The sequence below is a fragment of the Poecilia latipinna genome, unplaced genomic scaffold, assembly GCF_001443285.1.
Source record: "Poecilia latipinna isolate Pla-1442-1.1 unplaced genomic scaffold, P_latipinna-1.0 Scaffold1885, whole genome shotgun sequence".
Classification (NCBI taxonomy): domain Eukaryota; kingdom Metazoa; phylum Chordata; class Actinopteri; order Cyprinodontiformes; family Poeciliidae; genus Poecilia; species Poecilia latipinna.
In genome coordinates this window covers 41,228-66,460 of record NW_015114501.1, presented here as the reverse complement: position 1 = coordinate 66,460, position 25,233 = coordinate 41,228, and the positions used below count along the sequence as shown (strand labels likewise).

At 36.1% G+C, this 25,233-nt stretch overlaps 2 protein-coding genes across 4 annotated transcripts in view; one reads left to right on the top strand and one right to left on the bottom strand.

Annotated features, from left to right (window-relative positions):
* LOC106934952 (uncharacterized) overlaps window positions 1-15,020 on the bottom strand; it is a 21,124-nt gene extending 6,104 nt beyond the window's left edge. Inside the window, exons 1-10 of one of the 3 annotated variants that reach the window (XM_015015136.1) lie at window positions 14,759-15,020; window positions 9,883-10,197; window positions 8,772-9,065; window positions 7,770-8,075; window positions 7,058-7,168; window positions 4,578-4,739; window positions 3,155-3,469; window positions 3,022-3,072; window positions 2,064-2,318; window positions 836-1,183 (exon numbers count right to left, since the gene is read on the bottom strand). In XM_015015136.1, the coding sequence (XP_014870622.1) occupies window positions 836-1,183; window positions 2,064-2,318; window positions 3,022-3,072; window positions 3,155-3,469; window positions 4,578-4,739; window positions 7,058-7,168; window positions 7,770-8,075; window positions 8,772-9,065; window positions 9,883-10,197; window positions 14,759-14,810 (2,209 nt within the window). In that variant the 5' untranslated portion in view covers window positions 14,811-15,020. The remainder of the gene's footprint in view (window positions 1-835; window positions 1,184-2,063; window positions 2,319-3,021; window positions 3,073-3,154; window positions 3,470-4,577; window positions 4,740-7,057; window positions 7,169-7,769; window positions 8,076-8,771; window positions 9,066-9,882; window positions 10,198-14,758) is intronic. The other 2 variants (XM_015015135.1, XM_015015137.1) reach the window with 2 other exon arrangements.
* A 2,859-nt stretch (window positions 15,021-17,879) lies between these two features.
* LOC106934943 (testisin-like) overlaps window positions 17,880-25,233 on the top strand; it is an 11,395-nt gene continuing 4,041 nt past the window's right edge. The window contains exons 1-5 of the mRNA XM_015015126.1: window positions 17,880-18,172; window positions 18,948-18,962; window positions 19,081-19,243; window positions 23,843-24,111; window positions 24,204-24,349. Of these exons, the coding sequence (XP_014870612.1) occupies window positions 18,115-18,172; window positions 18,948-18,962; window positions 19,081-19,243; window positions 23,843-24,111; window positions 24,204-24,349 (651 nt within the window). The 5' untranslated portion in view covers window positions 17,880-18,114. The remainder of the gene's footprint in view (window positions 18,173-18,947; window positions 18,963-19,080; window positions 19,244-23,842; window positions 24,112-24,203; window positions 24,350-25,233) is intronic.

Sequence of the window (25,233 nt, the reverse complement as noted above, 5' to 3'; positions counted from 1 at the left end):
GCCTGCAGCTCTTTTGTTTTTTTTTTTTTTTTTTTTTTGTTTTGTGGGGGGGGGGGGGGGGGGGGGTTTCCCTGAAAAGGTTGGAATTGTATGACAGAATATTAGGGAATTAAATCATAAATAAATAAAGAAGACTGGTTCTGTTCTAGGAAAACTGTGGAACCTCTGGAGATGATAAAGGAAATGATTTTACATGAAATCAAGAAAACCATGGACAAACCTGACCATCCTGTCCGAGAGGCTGTCTTAGAAAAACTGAGAGCTATAGTCAGAAGCTTCTTCAGATTTGCCATAAGACAGACCTCCACAGGAGATCTTTCCTGCCAACAGTCATCACTATTTACAATAACTGAAGAATTTTTAATTAATATGAGTTACAACATTTAATTCCCTTTGGGCTCAATAACGTACTTTTGAATTTGAAAGAAATGATCAAATACATAAAATGATGACAAAAAAAGTGAACATTACAAGAATAAAGTCATAGTATTACAAAATTAAAGTTGTAGCATTAGGAGAATAGTCATAATATTACGGTTTGATTCTCATAATATGACTTTATTTTCATAATAATTCTGATATTGATACGTTGTTGCTCATAAGACTGTATTCTCATAAAACTTGTAATTCCCTTACAAACTTTTTACTCATAATTTAATTTTTGTTTTTCATTTTTATTAGTTTGGTTCTAAAACTCTGTTGTAGAATTAAGTCATTCAGACTGCAGTGATGAAGTTGGATATAGGTTGCATTTGAGCTAAAATACGGATTTGGGTCACATTTGTTAATGTGTGTTAATATGGCTGTAATAACTGTAAATGTTAATATTTCCCACCATTGTCTCCGTTTCTCCAGTGTCTCTCTATCGGCTCCTTTAGGGAACAATGCTGGACTCTGCAGGTAATGCCGCCTCCTCTGACCCTTTTCTCCTGCAGGATTGGTTTCCTCTTCAGAGTTGCTGTGGCCCTGAAGAGTCTGGGTTCAGTTTGTATGGGGCCCCACAGCTCTCCTCCCTCTATCACCTCCTCTTCTCTGTCATCCTCCTCTCCACCTCGGAGCTTCAGCCACGTGACGGAAATGTTTGGAGGGTAGAAATCTGTGATTTCACATCCCAGAGTGAAGCTCTGATCCGAGGCATGAGTGAAGCTGACAACATCAGACACACACGGCCTTTTGATGAAGCCTGAAAGGAAGTAAATGTTGCAGAAATGTGACATATGTTACATGTAAAGTTTCTTTTTATTAGCTGCGTTTCCATTACAAATGTATGCAAACCTTTGTCAATATTCTGCTGATGCCGAAAAAAAAAGTAATTTTGCAATTTCTGTGTGTCCATTAAATAGGAAATTAAATCAAAATCACGTGAATAAGCCATTAAAATGGATGTAAACAGTTACATGAGAAATATTCATAATTCAGCCATCATCCATCAGCCAATCAGAGGAGACGTCGGTGTGTTATTTCTTAAGGGCCGTGCTAATAAAAAAAAATATGAAAATAAAGTCATAATATTTCAAGAATAAATTCATAATATTACTAGAGTAAAGTTGTAATTTTAGTACTTTATTCTTGTAATTTTTTTTTCTAAGCGTGGCCCTAACACTGCACCGTGCAAATATCTCAGCACTTTTGAAATAAGACATAACTAACTTGCAAGTAACTTTTCTGGACAATTTTGGGGAATTTGTAGTTGGTGATTTCACAGAAGAGCTATGGATTTAATATATTTAAATAACAACCAACTTCTTATGAACTGTGACGCTGTGAAAGCTCTGGTGGAATCGGCTCCACATTGTCTGAAAAAACAAAAACAAACCATCGTCCTTGTACCACTTCCTGTCGTCTTTGTAGTTCCCGGCAGTAGTAACATCCGGTTGTTGATCACGTGATTCATGTGATGTGAAAAAAGTCTTTCGATATGGTTCCAGCACAAAAACGTTTTATGGCAAAACATGAGTTTTGTCAAAATTGATGTGTTTCTATTAAGTTATTTTTTTCTCGTCATTTCAGTTTGCGCAATTTTTTGGTAAATGGAAACGCAGCTCGTTTTCTGTTGTGGGCACCTCTAGTCTCGCGGGTGATTGGTTGCTTCAGGGCGACGTGGTGCACGCTCACCCACACCTTGGTGGCGCCCTTCTCCACCTCACAGCGGGGAAGTTTGCACTGACTGAAGGCGGAGAAGAAGCCCTCTGAATTGGGCCGAGGCGACGAAGAGGCCTTGGAAGCCACGGGGCTGAGCTCCCCGCCCTGACAGAACCAGCGGAAGGTGATGACATCCGGATGGAAATGTGTCGCCTGCACTGTCATGTTGATGACATCTGAAAGAAAAGGACGCAGCTTTGAAAACACGGGAGACTAACACACTGGATGGTACATTTAATACACAAACCTGAATGTGTTTTAGTGGGACTGGTATTGTATTTAGTAAAAAGGAAACTCAAGTGCTGAGTAACTGATCAAAACATCAATCACTTAATATTTAAAAATTTCCTAATCAAGCCGATCAAAATATGGAAATTTTGGTATTTTAAAGACCAAAATGAAAAAATGAGTGTCATAATTACAAAATAACAAGATCAGGAAAAATAAATATTTTTTCAAATCAATTTATTTTAATATTAAAATCACAACACTTTAATAAAAACTGCAGGTCTGTATCTGGTGAATTTTTGGTTGCAGTATGTTTGTTCTTTATTCAGTGAAGTTACTCACATTACGTTTTACTCAAGTAAGAGTAGCGATACTTCATAATAAAACTATTCAAGTGAAAGTAAAAAGTACATCATAATAAAAACTAAGTAAATGTAAACAGTTACTCTGGGTGCCATGTATCGGTTTTGATCAGCTTCCTTGTCTGTGCTAAGAGCATTCCCACAGCATAATACTGCTGAAAATTGATGTTTACTGACTCAGTCTGAGGTGTTTTGTGGTCTAAACTCACTATTCCTTCTAGTCCCAATGAAGTTTGTGCTTTTAATGTCAACGGATGTGGAGAAATTTTTACATGAGGATTTTATTTACCTGGATTATTTTCTGTCTCTGCCAGCTGTATTTCAGACACCTCTGGAGCAGCTGCGTACAAAAAAAGCATTGTTACAATCAGATTATAAAGAAAAATTTAACGTATTTGAAGAGAAAAAACAGGCTTTCTTACAGAGAATAGTAAACCTCCCCGACACTCTTTCCTCCACAATCTTGTCCTTGCCCACATAGGACACCTGACATTTAAACACAGCGCCCTTGTGCAGAGAAATCCGCGGGACGAAGGTGAGAGCGGAAACCAGCTGCTGGGTCCCCTTTCCGGAGGAGAGGACCGGCCCCTGCGTGTGCAGCTTGTAGTACCCCATCTCGCCTCTGGAGGACAGCAGAGGACCTTTCTCTGAAGCTGGGGAGGTGAGAGTTAGACCGAAGGGCAGATGGATGGTGGTTAGCGGAGTGTAAAGGCAGTTAAAGTTAGACCTGGAAGTTTCTATTTGCATGTTATGTTGTCAGGCGGGAGGATTATGGAGACATTGATGAGAAAACATTACAAGTTAGATGTGCAAATATTTCACCATCACTTATTTAAAAGCTGTTGCACTGCAAAAACACGAAATCTTACCAAGTGTTTTTAGTCTGGTTTCTAGAGCAAATATATGACGCAGTACTAGGGCGATACTAATAAAAAACAATAAAATAAAATGATGAGAATAAAGTTATAAAACCACAAGAACAAAGTAATAATATAATGAGAAAAATAATATTATTACTTATTTTGAAGAATGAAGTTGTATGATAATAAAGTTATACTATTCAATGACTTGAAATACCACAACTTTATTCTCGTATTATTTCGGTTTCATTCTTGTACGAGTTTATTCTATTATGACTTTATTCTTGTAATTTTACAACTTTTTTCTTGTAATCTTATAACACTATTCTAGTAATTTTATGATCTTCTTCGTGTAATTCTATAACTACTTTTTTGTAGGTTTATGACTTTATTCTTGTAATTTTATGGACTTTCTTCCATGTAATTTTATTAGTACTTGAAATAAGACTAAACTAACTTACAAGAAACTTTTCTTCAATAAATATGAGCTTGTTTTAAGTAGGTAATTCTTCAAAATTATGAGCTATAAATGAAATAATCTGCCTGTGGAACAAGACATTTTAACTCACAATATGGGTGAAATGTCTTGTTGCAATGGCAGATTATTTCACTTATAACTACTTGTTTTTAGTCAATATCAAGGCATTGCTAACTTGAAGCAAGCTCCTATAATTTGCTGAAAAGTTACTTGTAAGTTAGTTTTGTTTTATCTCAAGTGTACTAAGATATTTGCAGTAGAAACTAAACCGTTTGCAGTGCTGGATGATGCAGAAATGGTCTGGTATTTCTTCTCTCTAGAATCCCAGATCAACCTTTTGACCTGCACTCATCCATTTTCCTGTCAACAATCTAAAATACACAACATTTCACTTACATTTTCTTACTTTTCCTGTATTTACATTAAGAAAAAAACTAATTTTTTCCTGTCATTCAATCCAAGTTTAGCTCAGTTTGATGAAACCTGCTGCGTCTGAAGTGTCCCAACCTGTGAGCGAGGTGTCATTGATGGCGGTGTCGTTGAGGAACCACCTGGTCTGGACCCGGTCCACGCGCCGGCCCTCGATGCTCACGCTCACCCGCCCCTTTCGGCCGGCGATGACGCGCGGCGGCAGGATGATTCCTGACACAGTGAGCGACTTCTGTTTCTCTGTGGCAGGTGAGGCAGAGGAAATGAAAGCGTTAGAAAAAAATAAACAGTTCCTTCATCTGGCCTTCCCCTAAATTTGACCTCTAACCCAGTGGCGTCCAAACGTTTTGCAATGAGGGCCAAAATAATTTTATTATGGGTTTTCCAGCCACATGACAATTACTTGATTATTATAGCACAATTAAGTAATTTTATTATGCAACACAAATCTGGAAAACCTTCCAGAAAACTGCAAAACAGCTGAAACACTGAGTTCCTTTGAATCCAGACTGAAACCCCTCCTGTTTTAAGTTGCTTTTGAAACATAATAAATGAAACATTAATCAACATCCTCATGTGTAACAATGGCAGTTAACAAAATGTGATGCTTCAATTATTTTTGTGTTTTTATCATGTAAAACATTTTGAACAGTCTTGGTGCTGAATCAGTCAAAAATAAACTTGACTGATTGATAAAAATGCCCTATATATCAATTATGACTTAAAAGGAATGTTGGCTTTGTGAAATTGGGCCTCTGTCTCTTTAAGAAACCGTTGCTCTTTTTGAATTTCTGCTTTCAGCAAGTAATCACAACATAAATAAACTTTTTACACTTTTAAAAAAAATTATCTGCTTGATAAAAAACTAAAAATGTATTTAGATCAACAAAATATATGTTTCTGTTCAGAAGGTGAAGGAAATGCCAACATGACTGAACCTGTTTCTCAGAAATTAACTCACTTAGAGCTAAAAGCAGAGTCAGTAGAATAAATGTTTTTATTTTTAAACTGGCCTGTTAGGATGCGGCTTCGTGACATTTCCTGAGTGAATGTGTGAACACGCTGCTGCAGCGATGCAAATGGGATTTAATCTGTCATTTGCAGGAAAAAAAATTCTCCCTCATTTTGAAGCATTTTTGTTATATTTTGAAAAAGATATTTTCTCATAAAATAAAGAAAATCCGTTATAATTTTAAAATATTTTATGGACTAAATAAAGACAACAAATGACTGACCTAAAATATGTTTAGTTTTTGCAGAAAATGTGATTATATACTCTTTTTTACTTTTTTGTGTTTTTGTTCTATTATTTCTGCTAATGTGAGACATATTGTTGATAAAATCCATGAAAATAGAAAATAAATGATCAGCTCTCTTCCTACGCTGCAAAAACAGAAAATCTTACTAATTATTTTTGGTTGAGATTAATGTAAATATGAAAACAGTTTAAGTTCCACCAGCAGATTATTTCACCTATAACTTGGATAAAATGTCTTGGTTTAAGTAAAATAATCTGCTAATTTAACCAAAACTTTGTCATCAACATTAAGGAATTAATTACTTAAAACGGACTTCTTCATGATGCTGAAAATGACTGGTAAGTTAGTTCTGTCTTATTTCAAGATATTTGCATTTGGAACTAGAAATTAATACATGGTAAAATTTAGTGTTTTTGCAGCGCCTGACTGTGTGTCTTACCTTTTAGAAGATAAACTCGTGCATTATTTGTTTTACCCAGTTTTTAGAACGTTTTAGCCTTGAAAAGGCCACATAAAGATACAGTACTCACTAAGTCCATAATGTCCCACTCAAAACAGACCTTTAACAGTTTTTAAAACACTTAAAAAAACTTTTCTGTGGTAAACCAACACAAAGTTGAACTTGATTGTGATGCAGATTGGACAGGATACATGCAAACTGTGACATGTTTTTATATAATCGCCTCATGAGTTTTCACATCCAAAGACTGACATATTTCTTCCTTCAGTCAGGCCCAGTCAGACTGACTGTAAACACCAATTTTTAAGTCTTTCCATAGATTCTCAACTCAATATAGGTCTGGACTTTGAGTAGGCCATTCTAACACATGAATATGCTTCAATCTAAACCATCCTATCATGTCTCTGGCTGTTTAGGGTCGTATCTGTATTTAGCCCTTCCATAAATGTCAGATTTATTTACCTATCCACTCATTCTCCCACCTGAGCTATGGATCTCTGCAGCTCCTCCAGAGTCACCAACAAGTGGTTTCTAGATGATAAGTCACCAACAAAACTCTCAAAATGTTCTGGAGTTCAGATTGGGTTGCTAGGTAACAGGCCTTGGCTTTGCTGGGGTTGCTAGGTAACGGCCCAGTTGAATGTGACTTAACAGTCGGGAGGTTTTTGAAACAAAAAAAGATTAAGTTATTGCCAATAAAACAGCTGGATGGTTTTTTTAAGTACTTGGGTCGTTTTTAGAAGCAGCAGAGACACAAATGAAAGAGCAAGAAACTGAAAAATGATAATTTTGAGTAAAAGATCCCCTTTAAACTTTCTGCATCTCAGGCTCTGACTCACCGTCTCTCCTCCTCCAGGAAAAGCCGAAGCAAAGCAGGAAGACCAACACAATAGAGATACACATCATGGCCACGGACGCTTTGGCTGACTTCGTCAACACAGGAGCTTCATCTGGCAGAGGGAAAAAAAAGGAAAAACTTAATGAAGAAGAACAAAAACAGCAAAAACTAAAATACACTTTAAAAAATCCACATTTCAAGCAGCTCAAGATACCAGAAGAAGATATCTTATTTAATCAGATACGAGAAAGCATTTACAAGCCCAGAGATTCTCAGAAAATAAAAAAAAAACTATCACATCTTAGAATCAACAAAAATGGAAAATAAATTATTTACTGTCTTCCTACACTGCAAAAACACAAAATCTTAGCAAATATTTTGCCTAGTTTCTCATGCAAATATCTGACTTGAAATAAGACAAAACTGGATTCAAAGTAGCTTTTCAGCAGAAGTTTAAGTAAATAATCTGTGAAAATAAAATAAAAATAAAAAACTAATTCTACTAGGAGATTTTTTCACTTATAATGTGTGAAAATGTCTTTTTATGAGAATTATCTACTCAAAACAAGCTGCTATATTTTCCTGAAAAGTCACTTGTAACTTAGTTTTATCTTATTTCAAGAGTACTAAGATATTTGCAGTTAGAGCTAGATTAAAGCGACTTGGTAAGACTTTGTGTTTTTGCAGTGTAGACCAGCATGTTGAGCTCTTACCTTGAGGGTCCAGCTTGTCTAGATCTTCTGATGTTCTGGTTGGATCCACCGCCCCCGGCTGGTTCACTGCACACTCCACCGTGCCGCGCCTCCGCCTCTGCTCCGGGCTCAACGTGAAATACCGCCTGGTGCTGTAGGTCCGATCCAGGTTCTGATCCGTGGCCGGGGGTTCTGGGAGTGCCGTGCCGTTCTGGAACCAGGACACGGACACGTCCTCTGGGTAGAAATGCTCCACATCGCAGTAAAGAGTAAGAGGAGCGTTGGTGGAGCGAGTCTGAACTACGGACAATCTGACATAAGGGAGACCTGAGAAGACAAGCAAGAAAAATCTTCAGACTCAAATTAATTTAAATCAGATGCAGCAGTGTGTTAAGGCTATTGTGGGTAAAAATGCCAATAAACTAAAAAAATTGAGAATTATCTCAGAAATTTTCTAGAAAAAAATAAATAATTTCTGAGCTCTAAAAGTTCAAAAGTTGCAAGAAAAAAAAACATATAATTTTAGATTAATCTACATTTTTTAAAAACAGTTGAAAAAGTAAAAATTTCTAGAAATTTTGAGATTAATCTAAAAAAAATTTCTAGGAAAAATCTGAAAATCTCTGAGTTTAAAATGATGGCAAATTTCAACTTTTGAAAATTTTGACTTTCCGAACTGAGAAATTTTCCAAAAGTATTTTTTTTTTTACTATTGAAACTCAAAATTTAAAAAAAAAAAAAATCTTCTTTTTTCTGGGAGGATTCTTAACTTTTCAAAGTCAGAAATTTTAAAGTTATTATTTATTTAAAACTTTTAATTTTTGGAGTTCTGAATTATGTCTGAAATTAATCTAAAAATTTCAGTGTTTTTCTAGCAAATATTTGATTTTTTTAAATTCAGAAATTCTCAAGTTTTTCTTGAAAATGTATAAAACGGTACTGTGATCCTAATACTCTGTCATAATGAGATTTTCATGCTAAGTCTCAGGCCACAGAGCATTTTTCTGTTGAAAACAAACTCACGCGTGACACTGAGCCGGAAGTCCAGCTCCTTGGTGCTGCCTCTGTGTGACACCTGGCAGCTAAAGGTCACGTTCTGGTCCTCTTTGGACGGGTAAAAGGTCAGGTTGTTCACCGCCGTGTAGAATCCATCCGGACTCGGCTCGCCTTCCACCTGCAGGGCCGGCTGGATCACTTCTTCTTCTCTGGTCCAGGAGAAAAACACCGGCGGCGGGTAGAAGCCTCTGGCATGGCACTCAAGCTGGCTCTCTTTTTCTAACAGAACCCACTTCTGAGGCACGGAGACTGAAGGGGGCGCTGAAGAGCAGAAACAACAGAGAAAGGAAGCAGACTGTCACAATGGAGCATCAGGGCCAAGGTAGAAAAAAAAAAGAGTACATTTCTGTCAAAAAATTAAGAAATTTTTTCCAAAAGTTGACATTTTGAAGCTCAGAAAAGTTTCTTTCTTTTTTTTTTAAAATATGTTAATCTTAAAAAATTCTTAGTTTTTTTCCCCACAAATGTTCAACTTTTGGAGTTCAGAAATTTCCTGGTTTTTCATGAAAAATTTCTGATTTATTTCTCATAATTTTTTGAGCCAGAAAATTTCCAAGATTTTTCTAAAAATTTTCTGAGATTAATCTAAAAATTTCTGAGTTATTTCTAGCAAAACTTTGACTTTTGGAGCTCAGAAATTTCTTTTTTTTTCCCCTTTTCTTTTTCTTTCTCTCTTTTTAATTTCTTGATCTCCAAATGTCAAATTTTTTCTCTCATACATTTATTACCAGTAGCTTGAAAATATAAATTTTATTTCTGGAAAATTTGACATTTCAGATGTTGAATAGTTTCTGATAAAATTTTTGACTTTTGTATCAGAAATTTCCATGTTGTTTCTAGAAATTTTTTAGATTAATCTCAAACGTTCTAATCATTTTCTTACAAATTTATGATTGTATAAAAATCCCAATATTTTTCTAGAAAATTTCTGACATCATCTCAAAATTTCTGAGCTCTTTCGGCAGAGATGTACTCCTTTTTTCTAACCACAAAATCTGTAATATGCCATTGTAGACTTTAAATTTTTGCTTCAGTTTTACAGAATGAATCCATTAGAAACAAGTAAACTATAACATACCTAGAATACTGAACGTGACATTTCTAGAGAGCAGGTCTGTAGAGTTGTAGCTGACTGTGCATTTATAAACCCCCTGCAGACTGAAGCTGGCGCTGAGGATGGAGATGGAAAAATCCCCGTTGGTAAAATCGGAGGGATCCCAGCTGAATCCCTCCTTTATTTCTTCTTCTGCTCCATCGAAGGAGGCGACAGTCGAGTTTTCTCTCGTCCAGTCGACTCTGATCAGAGAGACGTCCATTTTGTCTCCTGGTGGGGAGAAGCTGCAGGGGAGCGTCGCATTTGTGTTCGGGTCCGCCTCGATTTCATCAGCAGACACTGAAGCAGAGCAAACAGAAGCACATCTCAATGAAGTTCATTCAAAAAGGAAAACTCATGTCGATAATTTCACAGAGTGATGCATTTAAGTTGTTAATTTTGTTATAACTTGGAGGTAATGAAGCAAAAAATTCAGTTTATCTGAAAGCTTGAATATCACCTAAAAGAAATAAACAAGAAGAGCAAATATCTGGAAAGTTAAGTGGAAGGAAAAAGATCCATCAAGTTAGAATATTACATAAAACCAATAAAAAGGAGGTTGGTTGTTGCTTAAATGGTTGACTGTAGTATCTGAGTATGTTAATGGAAAGTTGAGTGGAAGGAGAAAAATTATAGAAAGTAAGAATATTACATAAAACCAATAATGAGGGTAAACTGCAAGACGTCATTACTTAAGAGGTTCGGTGTATGTGAATGGAAAATGAATGAGAGGGAAAAAAATCCATAAAGTTACAATATTACATAAAACTAAAGTGACTTAAATAAAATATATTTTATCTAAATATATTTTATTAATGTATAGTCCTTGTCAATATTAAATTTATTTATGTAGGTTTAAAACTGCACCAAAGTGCTGCACAAAAACAATAAGAGGTTGGTTATTTATTAAAAGAAAAGAAAAATAATACAAGAAAAAAATGTATGTATAATGTTAAAATAAGAGTAATAATAATAATAAGTAAACTGTCATGACTGGGGGGTTTTGGTGAGGTGAGGGAGGACACAGGCAGGCCAGGATGAAGATGATGGTTCAATGCTAGTCCAACAGAACAACAGGGAGCAAGACACAACACGACGAGGATCCGACAAGAGACAAAGACAACAGGTGGGACTAAATACAGTGGGAGGGTAATTAAAGAAATGAGACACAGCTGGGAGCAGTCAACAGGGAAGCAGGGACTCACAGGGGAACAGGCTAATAAACACAGAAAAACCTCAAAATAAATGACAGAAAACACAGATCACAGCATAAACAAAAACAAAAGACGGTTGGTTGTCCTGTTTGTCTCAGGTAAGAAGCGTTTGATGCTCCCTGTGGGTCAGGAGTGGCCTAACTCAAGTAATGTGACAGTTTCAGTCCATGTGTGCAGGTTCCTGCATCACCAACTCCAGCTGCTGTCCAGGCCTTTTGGGTCTCCCCAAAACTCCTAAATGTGCTTTTTGTTCAGTTTAACCTTTGTTCAGGTTAAACTGAACAAAGGTTAAACAAAGTGGAAGGAAAAAGTTCCACTTTTTCCTTCCACTCAACTTTCCATCCGAATGCTTAAGAACATCATCCTGTTCACATTCAGTTTCTCTGACATTCAGTTTGTCTAACAGTGGCCTTTGTGACAACTTATTTTTCTCAAGTTTGTAATTTTCTAAAATTAAATCAAATTCTTTAAAACTACAATAAAGATTATATATCAGTTTCACATTTTAAATTTAATAACTGAAAATTAACTTGGATGGTATTCTAGTTAACTGAGATGCAAAGGTTTGTATTTTATTTCATATATTTCTTGTAATATTCTCTGCAGCACAAGAAGGAAGTAACAAAACTCATAGGAAATTATTTAATTTTCTTCCTGGAATGAAAAATCCTCTGTGCATTTGAAAGCAACACCAAATCATATCAGTCTTTGAACTTGGAGTTAAACGCAGATAGGTCGATTTTTATTTTATTTATCACTCGTCTCCAGACTCTAGTGTTTTAGTTTCATTCTTTTCCTCTCTAAAGGTAAATCAGTAATCGCAGTATGACCCACTCTCAATGAATCGGTGTAAATATAAAGTCTTCTAATCGGCTTAATTAGTAACCTGCACAATAAATACTTGCATGCAGATACGGCACCAAGTTACACGAAACTTTCCACACTGAAGTGTTTATGTTTCACCTCCAGCAAAGTGTGACAGACGAGCCTTTAGGACTGAACGACGCCTTTTTGTTGCTTATAAGTGCAAATAAGGTGAAGTAATTTCAAACTCAGCTGCAATCAATCATGTTGAGAAAGTTATTTTCCACACTGAGGCACAACTGGAGCTTTTTTAGCTTAAGTCAATTTTACTTCATGAAAATGTATTGGTTCCACTTACAGATTATTTTACCTACAGCAAGATATTTTCCCCATGTTACAAGTGAAATAATCTGCAAGTGGAACTAGAATTGGGTTGCTAGGTAACAGGCTGGGCTTGGCTGGGGTTGCTAGGTAACGGCGCCAGTGGAACTAGAACTTTTTCATCAATATAAGAGATTTTTGAATTAAATCCAGCTCTTATTTTCTTGCTGAAAAGTTACTTGTAAGTTTGTTTGGTCTTATTTTGAGTGTACTAAGATATTTACAGTAGAAACTAGACCAGAAATAGTTGGTAATATCTGTGTTTTTGCCGTGTTTCCGTCTGGGGAGTCATTTGTTTTAAATTGGTGCACTGCAAAAACACAAAACTTTTTTGTTCTAGTTTCCAGTGTAAAAATCTTAAACTTGAAATAAGACAAAACTTACTCACTGGAAACCTTTTTGGCAAGATTGATTTAAGTAATTAACTCCTTAATATCGGTGGAAAAAGTTCTAGTTCCAGTGGGGCCGTTACCTAGCAACCCCAGCTAAATTCAGCCCGTTACCAAGCAACCCAGTTCTAGTTCCACTGGCAGATTATTTCACTTGTAACATGATATTTTCCCCATATTATAAGTGAAATAATCTGCCAGTGGAACAAGTATTTTTTAATCAATATTATGGAAATTTAAAAAAGCTCTTTTATCTAGCTGAAAAGTTGCTTGTGAATTTGTTTGATCTTATTTCTTGTGAACTAAGGTATTTGCACCAGAACATAGAACAAAAATACTTGGTAATGTTTGTGTAGAACAACCTGTTTTCAGATTCCAATCTGTGACCAATTTATTTTTATTTAACATGTTCAGCAAGGCCTCTGGAGGTGAAACAAGCCCACAGCATCATAGGTCGCCTACCATACTTAAAGGTGTTTTTGTTTCACACCTCACCCACCTGGAGTGTTTTGTTGCTGAAAAGCTCAATCTTGATCTCATTTGACCTAGTCAAAGTCCAAGTAGTGCTCTGCAAAAACTCCATATGTAAATGTTTGTGATGGTACAGAAAAGGTTTTTTTTAGGAAGATTACTAATGTAATATATTTGAACTAGGAACTAGATTAAAAAACTTGTAAGATTTATATTTTCTGCAGTGCAGGATAAAGTTGCGTCTTCATCTGGTTTCATTTATCACAGTAACTTCGATTTTAAAAAAAAATTATTTCTTCATGTAGGATATTTTTTGCTGAACAACTTTTGTTGCATTAAAACTTGCATTTTTCTTAATTTTCTTTTCAGTTAAGATACTGCAGTACAGTATTCATTTATTTTCCACACCTTTGCTAGGATTTCCAATAAATGCTGAAGGACATTTTACCCCGAAGCAGTTATATTGTTCTATGTATTGTTTTAGTGAAGATTTTTTAAAAAGCTACATTTTTATTCTTGAAATAATTCAGTTTTAATGTTCTACTTATCCTGCAGCAGGAAGAATCAGCCACACTAGACAATCATTTCATAAAAACACAGCAGACATCATGTTTCACCAGGGAACATGTGGATAAAAATTAACATAAAGTGTTACAGTGCCTTACTTGGAGACTCTTTTTATGCTTTTTTGACATTTTTCCCACTTCCTTGTCCTCTTTTTATCAGCATTATCAGATCATAAATAAGTAAATAATGGCAGTACTTATTGCAAAAACTGCAATATTGGTGCTGATGCACTGCAAAAACACAAAATTGTACCAAGTAATTTTGGTCTAGTTTCTAGAACAAATATTTTAGTTCACTTAAAATAAGACAAACTATCTTAAAAGTAACTTTTCAGCAAGATATAGAGGTTTGTGTTAANTAAANAATTGCTTAATATTGATGAAAAAGTGCTGCGACAGACTGGCGACCTGTCCAGGATGTACCCCGCCTCTCGCCCGGAACGTTAGCTGGAGATAGGCACCAGCACCCCTCCCGACCCCACTGAGGGACAAGGGTGTTCAGAAAATGGATGGATGGATGATGAAAAAGTGGTAGTTGATTTGTTGATTTTTTTATGTTCCTATGACAAAACATTTTGAACTGAACTGTTGCTTAAATGTGCCATAAAAATAACATTTGATTTGTTAATAATCTGCCAACGGAACTAGTAATTTATCATCATATTGACTTAAAACAAACCTCTATATTGTGCTGAAAAGTTACTTTTTAAGTTAGTTTGTCTTATTTGAAGTGCATTAAGATACTCGGACTAGAAACTAGGCCAATAATTCTTGGTAAAATGTTGTGTTTTTGCAGTGTAAGCATTAAATTGACAATTTAAAGAAATAAATCTACATTTTTCTACTTTATCATCATTATGCATGAATGTACACCACTTTAATATTGCATGATCACAATATTACAAAGCATAAATTCCCTCTGAGAGTTAAAACAGGAAGTAAAACTCTTACAAATGTCCAGTTTGAGCTGGAACCCGCAGATTATGCCCCGGATTATCCATGCAGGCCTGTGAGTGCAATAACACACAATACTCACCAGGCTTTATGAGAGCCAGGAGCACAGCGAAGACGAGGACTTTACACCGCATGGTCGGGCTTGTCTTCACTGCAGGTTCTTATCAACAGGTCCGTTCTGCAGGCTCATGCTTATATAGAGATCCGAGGTGACAGTGGGCGGGATTGTCCCGAAGGAACAAGAAATATTGTTCCTGGGCCTCACAGAGAGTGAAAGGAGGCTCTTTGATATGTGGACGTTCCTCCAAATAAAGGAGGAAAGAGGGGAAAGATGTGCGGGGAAGCACAAGTGGAGGAAACGGGTCACTTAAAATTCACACGGGCCGGAGTCCAAGGTTTTCTGGGGGGCTGCTTGACATTGGTGCAGTGTTGCCGTGAACAAACGGAGAGTAATCCCCACTGAGCTGGTGTGGGCAAACACTCAGCCGACACTACAGCGCTTTTCTGAGAGAGCAAAAAGTTACATTTAGGAGAGAAAAGGAGGTTCTGTTCTCCTTCACAGAGTTTAGTCCCGGCCGTGATGAGCTCCTCACAGGGTTAACGGCTGGAGGAAAGTCTAAGTTTTCACTTAATTGGATGTTTATCTTGCTTCACTTTGGATATTGAAACTATTAGGGCCATCGTAGATAGAAAACGGAAAAAAGGAGGAATACATTTTCATTTATTTTGAGCCCCAACAGTTGAAAATTGGCAAGAAAATTTTTTTAGGTTAAGCTCACATATTTTCTAGAAAAAACTTGGGAATTTTTGAAAATCTGAAATATCCAGGTTATTTCCTTAAAATACGTTTGAGATTAATCTCAAAATCTGAGCTTTTACTTCTGGAACTCAAAATTTCAGTTTTCTCCTTGTTTTTGTTTTTTTTCTAGAAAATTTCAGAGATCAATCTTAAAATTTATGACTCATAGCAAGACATTTTTCCCAAGTTATAGGTGAAATAATCTGCCAGTTGAACTAATACTTTCATCAATATTAAGGAATAATCAGCTGAAAACAAGCTCCTCTGTGTCTTTCTAAAAGTAACATGTAAATTAGTTTTGTCCAGTTTGAAGTGTACTAAGATCTCTGCACTAGAAACCAGATGAAGTTAGCTGGTAACATTTTGTGTTTTTGCAGTGCAGACTGGTTCTGAAAGGTTTTAACGGATCCGGCAGGAATTTGGTTTGTGTTTGAAATCCAACTCAGATTTCTGGAAAATGTGGATAATTTAAGAAGGCCAGGCTGGTTTGAGCAGCTTCCTTAAAATCATAATTTGATACAATACTTTTTTTATTTACTCAGGTTATATTTATTCTATATTTGAATATGTTTAACAGTCAAATACTTTTTCCTAGAATAACACAGCGTACCTACGTCACAGAGCTGAAGTATGTGTGAAACAAACACAAGGCTTGAAATGCTTTAGAAAGTGACTAATGTTTGTTCATTTGACTTGTTTGCATACTGTGTTTGAACACTTACTCTTATTTAACGGAAGATTTTCTCTTTTCTCCTTTGACACCGATTGGTTTTAGTGTGAACATTTAAAAAGACGAATAACAGGAAGGAGAACTTTCACCTTTCACCTGATGACTTTATGTTTCGTCTCTGGTTTGGTCTGAACATCAACAAAATCCTTCTTTAGGCTAAAACAGGACATTTATTTTCCATGCAGACTCATTAAACGTTTTGGCAGACAGAGAAATAAATAACAAATGTCATGGTCATGGTGATGGTGCAACTTTGGACAAACGACGTCAGCTTGATTTCAGTTTAACGTTGCTTTTGTTTTTAAATAAAAACTATTTTGAAGAGATTTGACATCAGGGTAGAAGAATCCATCCAAACATCCTCCCATTTCTCATTTCAGTCGCTTAGATCCACAAATTTGGTCAGAGTTCGGACCGAAGATGATGGTTTAATGAAGATCGATCAGAAAAATTGAGACTCTGAACAAATCCGCCGATCAATCTCCTGCTCCACTTTTACTCATTCCTGAAGAAGATAGAAAGAGGAATCTAACAAAAAAACAAGCATCCTATTAGGTAAACCTTTCTATGACGGATCGTTAGGGCCACTTTAGACAGAAAATAAAGGAAGTAAATGACCCCAAAAAACTCAGAAACTTTTAGATTAATTTCAGATATTTTCAAAAAAAAAACAAGAAAATATTTGAGCTCCAAAAGCTAAAAATTTAGAAGAAAGCAGAATATAACATTTTGAGATTAATCTCAACATTTTCTTGAAAAAACTTAGAAATTTCTGAGTTTGAAAATGTTTAATTTGCTAGAAAAATATATAAAAATTTAGAATTTGAGAAATTTTCTAGAAGATGTTTTGAAAATTTCTGAGTTTGAAAAATAGAAAGTTAGTTAAAAATGAATTAGAAATGTTAATCTCAAAATTGTTCTTGAAAAACTTGGATTTTTCAGTTTGAAAAGTTTAAAATTTGCAAGAAAAACTCAGAAATTGTGAGATTATTCTCAAAAATATTCTAGAAGAAATTTGAAAATTTCTGAATTTAAAAAGTTTTAAATTTTCTAGAAAATAATAAAAAAATTTAGATTAATCTCAGACATTTTCTTGAAAAACTTGAAATTTTCTGAGTTTTAAAAGTCAAATATTTGCTATAACACCTTCCAAAATTTTGAGAATAGTCTCAGAAATGGCATAGAAAGAACTGGGAAATTTCTGAGTTTGAAAAGTTTAAAATTTGCAAGAAAAAATCAGAAATTTTAAGATTAATCTCAAAAATTTGTAGAGGAAATTTGGAAATTTTGGAGTTTGAAAAGTTGCTATTAAACATTCCAAAATCTTCAGTTTAATTTCAGAAATTGGTGAAAAGATACCTGTAAGTTAGTTTAGTCTCACTTTAAGTACTAAGATATTCCACTAGAAACTAAACCTAAATTAATTGGTAAGATTTAGTATTTTTGCAGTGTCATCAGCTGCCATTTTGACGTCCTTCATAGCATCACCTGCACTGTGTGAATGTCTAGAAATGGTGTGTGTTGTTTTCCAGAAACCAAAAGCCTTTTTATCTAACAGAGGTGTATCTGGGGTCAGATTACAACTATGATACACACACACACACACACACATTTACCAGAGATGCTAGAAAAGAACAGGTTGGGCTGCTTGGATAAGAGATGAATAGAAAGCACACGACGTCAGACATTTCTTGACGACTCTATAATTAACTGTAAACTATTTTTCAGGCTTTGGAACCATGCAAAGGCAACAGGAGGGAGCGTACTGGCATGAAGAGAAACAGGTTTGGGCAGGAAGTGTTTTCCTTGTTTCCTTAACGTACATATAAGCAACAAAGACAAGAAGCTGGATAAAAGCTTTCTCAACAGTTTGTGCAGACAGAAAACAGGAAGATTGGTTGCAAACAACATGGCGGCGGCTTCGACTCTGTGGGTGCTGTTGATGTGTACGGTCCTCTCTGGCCGAGGTGGGATTAATTACTAATTATATTAATTATATTTACCCTGTTTGTGTGTGTGTTATGTGGCAAACAGGTGAATATAAACTGTTTAAGATGATTTTTAGTGTTTCTTTGTAGTGAAATCCATTTAAATTCTCAAGAGGTGAATTTTTGTGTTTAAAAGAATTCAAAAAATTGTTTTTCCTGTTCAATTGTACCTGTAAAATTTGAAATTATGACATTTTATATAAAAATGCACAGTAAAATCACAAAATTACCAAGTATTTCTGTCTAGTTTTAGTGTAAATATCATAGAACACATGAAGTAAGACAAAACTAACTTACAAGTAACATTTCAGCAAGAAACAGGAGCTTGTTTTACGTAAATAATTCATTAATATTGAGGATAAAGTTCTAGTTCCATTGGCAGATTGTTTCATTTATAACAAGACATTTTCTCCATATGTTATGAAAAAATACTTGTATGTTAGTTTTGTCTTTATGTTTTCACGGTGTGTAAACATTTGTCAGGTTTTTGTTGTGTTTTAACACATATGAGGATTATAAATAAACTGACCAAGGAAATTGAAGCTTAATTTTATCTGTTAAATTCATGGTAGTACAGGTAGGGAACAATAAAATGTTTATTACAGCGAATTGGGTTCTAAAAATAAAACATGACGAAGTTCAGTACAAAGTTCACTGTTCTCAAAGAAAGCGCCAACTGCAGCGCCCTCGTGTGGTCATGTTGACACACTGCGATCACCAAGCTGTCATTAATTTTCATTTTCTTTTCCTGCAGGGCTGAAAGCTCAGGGTGAGTGCAATGCCTCTTTTTACAACTTTCTAAAGTTGTAAATAATGAAAATTACTCTAGTAATTATTATTATCACTAAACTCCTGGATATATAATTCTGATCCGTTTGCTTTGTCAGACTGCGGAGTCGCACCTCTAAACACGAAGATTGTGGGCGGTGATGGCGCGACTGCCGGGTCGTGGCCGTGGCAGGTCAGCATCCACCGGAGGTCGAGCCACGTCTGTGGAGGGACGCTCATCAACAGCCAGTGGGTTCTCACTGCGGCCCACTGCATCTTGACGTAAGACCCACTCAACATGTCGTCCACTGTGGGAACATTTATGAGAAAAGGAGAAATGCTTTTTATCAAAAAAGACCAGAAGCACCTGAAAATAATCAAATAATAATCATTCAGACTTAAAGTTTGAAGCTAAAGGAGAAGAAAACAAACAAAAACAGAAGAGCATAAAGAAGAAGTCAGTTGACAAACTTTAGCCTTCAAGTGTCTCTGCTTTAACACACCTAAAAAACCATAAAGTATATAACTTTTATAAAATAATCTTTTTTTTTTTTTTTTTTTACATTTTTGTTAAATGTGTGTTGTGACAGTAATTATGAGACAGATAATCTGTGAAAAAACTTCCTCCATCTCTTCCCTGATCTCCTATTTCCATCTGAAGAAATCCACTGCTTGAAAATCAGCCAATCAGAGGCAGAGGCTGTCAATCAGCTTTGTGTACGCTCTACTAAATGTGCTAATGGCTAAGAAACAGCTCACCATTCCAGGAAAACTGTTTATCTATCATCTGTGGCTCTGTTAATTATCATTAGCATTCCTGGCAGATTCTGCTATCGGGAAGAATCTGCCACAACAATCACTGTTGTGTAGTGACTGACAGCACTAAGTCCCGCCTCCTGGCTCTGATTGGTTGTTTTTAGTTAGCGCTTGAAGAAGGCAGATTATCTCTCTCATATCGTACAGTCACAACATAGTGACAGTTTCAACAGTTTCTTTTAAAGTTACATATAGAGCTTTCATCAAATAACTACATTACAGTTCATTTATTTCACACAGACACAATGTAAAACATTAGAATAACTGCTTAAAAGGAGAGATGCTTGGTACCACATTATAGCAATAAATGTTACTTTTCACATGGACATGTTGGTGTAAATAAGCATTAATGTAGATTATAAATTGATGGGAAGCCAGTTTAATAATCCCAGTCAGGATCTGACAGAGACTCTATGAAGGAAACTAAAGATTAGGGTGATGGTAAAGAGGCCCTCTAGCTTTAAAGAGTTAGGAGTTTACTAGCAAAGATAAAATCATCAAAACACTAGTGGAAAAATTACAAACGTTTCTGATCCAGCTTTGGTGACTGCAGCTCCCCCAACTGGAGAGAATAGGTAGCGCACCAGAAAAAACAAAACGAAAAGCAAAGAAACGGGAGTCGGAAGGATCCAGACGGTCAGGATATGACGACTTCCTGACAAAGTCATTAGTTCAACAAAAAGTATTTTAAATCTGAATATTCCAGGTGTATGTGTACTTTGAGCTGAACCCCTTCCTGCAACACAAAACTAATGCAGATCGAATACTGAATGCAGATAAATGCAAAAATACATAGACAAACTTTTTTTAGTGTTTCAAAACACCTTTTCTGATTCATTAGTAGTTAATATTTACAGTTTTCTGGGAACCTGAACTTTGGACTTTTATTACTTTTAAGGTATAATTATCAGGAATAAACTTTAAATACACACTGTCTTTAAAGAATGTGTAATTACTGAAATAAGTAAATTTTTCATTTATATTTCAAAGACTTGAGTCACATTAAACTGTCACTGCAAAAAAATGACTGACTATTGTGCAATAGCAAAATACAAAATCTTACCAAGTAATATTGGTTTAGTTTTTAGTGCAATTATCTTAGCACAGTTGAAATAAGACAAAACTACCTTAAAAGTAACTTTATAGCAAGATATACTTGTTTTAAGTAAATAATTCTTTAGTATTGATAAAAAGGCAGATAAATTAACTTATAATAATGTAAAAAAGAGAAATAATCTGCCAATGAAACAAGTACTTTTCCATCAATACTAAGAAATTATTTACTTAAATCAAGTGCCTCTTGCTACAAAGTTACTTTTAAGGTAGTCTTGTCTTATTTCAAGTATGCTAAGATAATTGCAACAGAAACTAGACCAAAAGTACTTGGTAAGATTTTGTGTTTACGTGGAAAACCACAGTTTGTTCAGCAGAAACTCTTTGGAAAATTCAACATGACAACATGAATACTGGTCAGCAATACTAACTTCAGAGGAGGTAAACGTCTCTGGATACCAGTAACATCTGCCTTTAAAAACACTGAGGTGACATTTAAGCGAAGCAACTAGACAAATATCTTCCATCCAGCAGACGAGAGACTTCCTCAGTGGTGGAAGTCTCTCGTCTTCCACCACTGAAGGCTGACGATGCACAGCCTTCAGCTGTGCATTGTCAGCCCATCGTCAGCCCACTGAAGGCTGACGATGCACAGCTGAAGGCTGTGCATCGTCGGCTGAAACGTGGCGCCGGGCCAAATAAGGAACACGTCGAGTTTCCCACAAGTGTTTCTCATTCTGACTGGTCACCAGTGCAGAAAGTCACAAACTGACCAACTTAAGGACAGAAAACCTGCAATGACTGAATAAAACTTCGGTTAGAGTTTTTACAATGAATTTTGTTTTTGCGATGGATAAAAGGGGATTGTGGTTTTTATTCTGTGGTGGGTTTTTTAAGGATCCAGTTTCTCATCGTTTTGACCTTTTTAAGGCAATCAAACACATGGAGGAAGTGTAGGAAGGGGTGGTGATGTGTAAAACAAACGACAACAAAAAAACTTGAAACTCCCACTGATTCCCTCAGTTTACCACAGGTTTTTCACCATGTCCCACTCTGCTGGAAATCCACTAACCAGAGCTTCTTTATTTTATTTGATTTTATTCGATTCACTTGTAAAGGAGGAAGTGAAACATTATGATTCATCATGAAACTGTTGATGGCTTAAATACAGGAACAATTATTAGTAAGCCGCCTCTTCTCAGAAGGACACGCTATATTACCACCATAAAAGCATCATATTAGTTTTGAAACTGTGTAACAGATTAAGGTTTTACTTCCATGGAAAATAAAGAATCAGTACAGAGAAGGATTTTCCTCTCAGTAAACAATGACTTCACCTTTAAAACTGTGACAATAAAATGCAGAATATAATTCAAATCAGTTCCAGTCACCAATCTTGTGCAGCTGCTGATTAAACATTTCCTGCTTTCATGCTGACCTGAGTAAATACAAAAAGGTATTTTTTTTATCATCCCATTGTTTCAAATGAAGCTAAATATTGTAAAATCACAACCCAATATTGTTCTCAAAGCGACTGCTAAATATTCCCAGTATATCTATTGGTATGTGCTGAATGTGCATCATCAGGCATCTGCAAATTTTGTTTCCCTGAATAAATTAAATTATTTAACTGTAAAAAAAGAAGCAAAAACAGAACAAGTCTACCGTTTTAAGGCAACGTACACAAATTGTTTGTGGATGTTGCCAAGTAATTTGCGACAGATTAAATCACGATGACAATAATTGATTACATCTGAGTTAATTGGAAACACAACTTTGATTTAAAGGGAAAACGCCAAACATGCTGCTTCCTTATGTGACATTGTGGAAAATTCAAAAGAAATGAGATAAACACAGTTAAATACAGGTACAAAATAGCAGTTGACCAAACACTGTCGTTTTGGGGAGGTGATGTATTCTTTGTCCCAGAGATGGAAATATCTTTGGTTAAATGTGCGTCTTAACTCTAGAATAGAAGCAGAACAACTCATGAAAAACTGATAAGAAAGTGTTATCATCTTTTGTTTTATTTTTTGCATCCTCTGCCATGGTTGTGTAACATATGTAGCTATGTTGGTCAACAAAGGTGCAGTTACTCAATCAAGTTCAAACATTGTGCAGCTACCGACTCATTTCACCACCTGCAGCTTACTAACCTGCTCTCTACAGAAAACGACAAACTAGAACTTGTTTTTTCAAACTTCATGTTCAGAGGTTCAAGTTTGACGTAAAAAGGGATCTATTACGCATAATTCACATTTAGCATATTTTTATACTTTCATTTGGGTTTTTACTGCTTCTAAAAACACAGTGTTTTCGCAATAAGTTAATGTTTTTTGGTGTCTGGAAAATGAGCCGTTTCAAAAACCTCCCAAATGCTGAGTCAATGGGGACTGCACTGTTACCTAGCAACTAAATCTGAGCTCCAGGATTGCGCTGTACAATGGCTGCAGGAAAAGACAAAATGTTTTGTTGTTGATTTACAATCCCGAAACCAATTGTTACATTCTTGTTGACTGTACTGGAGGCTCCACTTCTGCTTTTCATACCTGTATGGCTGTATATTTGTGCACCTGTTTTCTGCCATTTTCGTGTGTAAGTGTAAGTGCTGAGTTGGGGGCGGGTGGCCAGCAGCAACTTATATGATTTAAAAAGACAAGAGGACCTAAAGGCTCATTCTGAAAAGAGCCCCCAATAGGCAGAGCAACGTAAAATCTCATTATCTAAGAATGGCTTTGTGCAAATAAATGTAACAAACATGTTTTGTGTAGATTACAGACCTATCCTAAACTGTTCAAGGAAACACAATAGGTCACCTGTAAATATGCTTGCCACCTTAAATGGCAAGAAATGGTATTTGAGGCTTGCAGAAAGTGATATGTGAGATTTGTTTTTTTGTTTTTTTTTGGGACAGAAAACAGTAAAAAATAAAAGAAAAACATAAAATAAATTAGACACATGCCTAATTACGAGACCATTTGTTTTCTTCTTGTTTAATCCCTCTAAACGCAGGACCACAGTGAGTGAGTGGACCCTCTACTTTGGAAGACAGACCCAGGCTGGCCCCAATAATAACGAGGTTTCACGCCAGTTGAGCCAGATCATCGTCCATCCAAACTACAACAACTCGCTCTTCAACAACGACCTCGCCTTGATGAAACTCAGCAGCTCGGTCTCTTTCACCAACTTCATCCGACCCATCTGCCTCGCCAGCAACCTCAGCCAGTTCTTCAACGCCACTTCATGCTGGATCACTGGCTGGGGAAGACTGTTGAGCAATGGTGAAGATTCTGTGTGGAGTTTTGTTTGTCAAATTGAATGTTATTTTTTTAATTGGCTCATCTAATGCTAATTGTCACATTGTGATCCTCAGTGTCTTTGCCATCGACCTCTAATCTACAGGAAGTTGAGGTTCCTGTCATTGGAAACAACGAGTGCGCCTGTAGCTACACAGCGACAGACGCAACCATCACGGGCAAAATGATGTGCGCCGGGCAAGAGAACAAAGGAGCATGTCAGGTGAATCCCTATAAAGAGTTAAAACGTCTAACGTCAACGTGATTAACCGAGCTAATACACAAGCTTCAGCTCAAAGATTCAACCCACATTATTTTTATGTCATAAACTAACACAAAACAACGTGAAGAGAAAGGAAAATGATGCTTAGTTTCGAGGGTTTTTTTTTTTTTTTGCAAATAAAGTGTTTCATGCATTCATGTTTAGTCTCAACAGCTGAACCACCAATTAGAGCAGAAAGTCTCAACCAGACAACCACGTCCTTCCGAAACAGATAAAGCTCTTTTAGTTCTAGAGAGCCATCTCTTAACTGGATTTTAGTGTCTTTGTGACAGATTCTCATGTGATTTTAGCAGGCTTTATTTCAGCATTGCCTTGATTTTGGGTCTTCATGTTGCAAAATCAGGATAAGAAGAACATATCACCATGTTTCAGTACAAGGTGATACGAAGTATTTCTGTCTAGTTTCTAGTGCAAATATTTTAATTCACTTGAAATAAAACAAGACTAACTTACTTGTAACTTTTCAGCAAGATTTTGGAACTTATTTTAAGTAAATAATTCTTTAATATTGATGAAAAATACTAGTTCCACTGGCAAATTATGTGACTTATGACACTGGGAAAATGTCTTGTTATAAGTGAAATAATCTGCCAGTGGAACTAGAACTGTGTTGCTAGGTAACGTGCTGGGCTCTGCTGGTGTTGCTAAGTAACGGGCTGGGCTCCGCTGGTGTTGCTAGGTAACGGGCTGGGCTCCGCTGGCTCCGCTGGTGTTGCTAGGTAACGGGCTGGGCTCCGCTGGTGTTGCTAGGTAACGGGCTGGGCTCCGCTGGCTCCGCTGGTGTTGCTAGGGAACGGGCTGGGCTCCGCTGGTGTTGCTAGGTA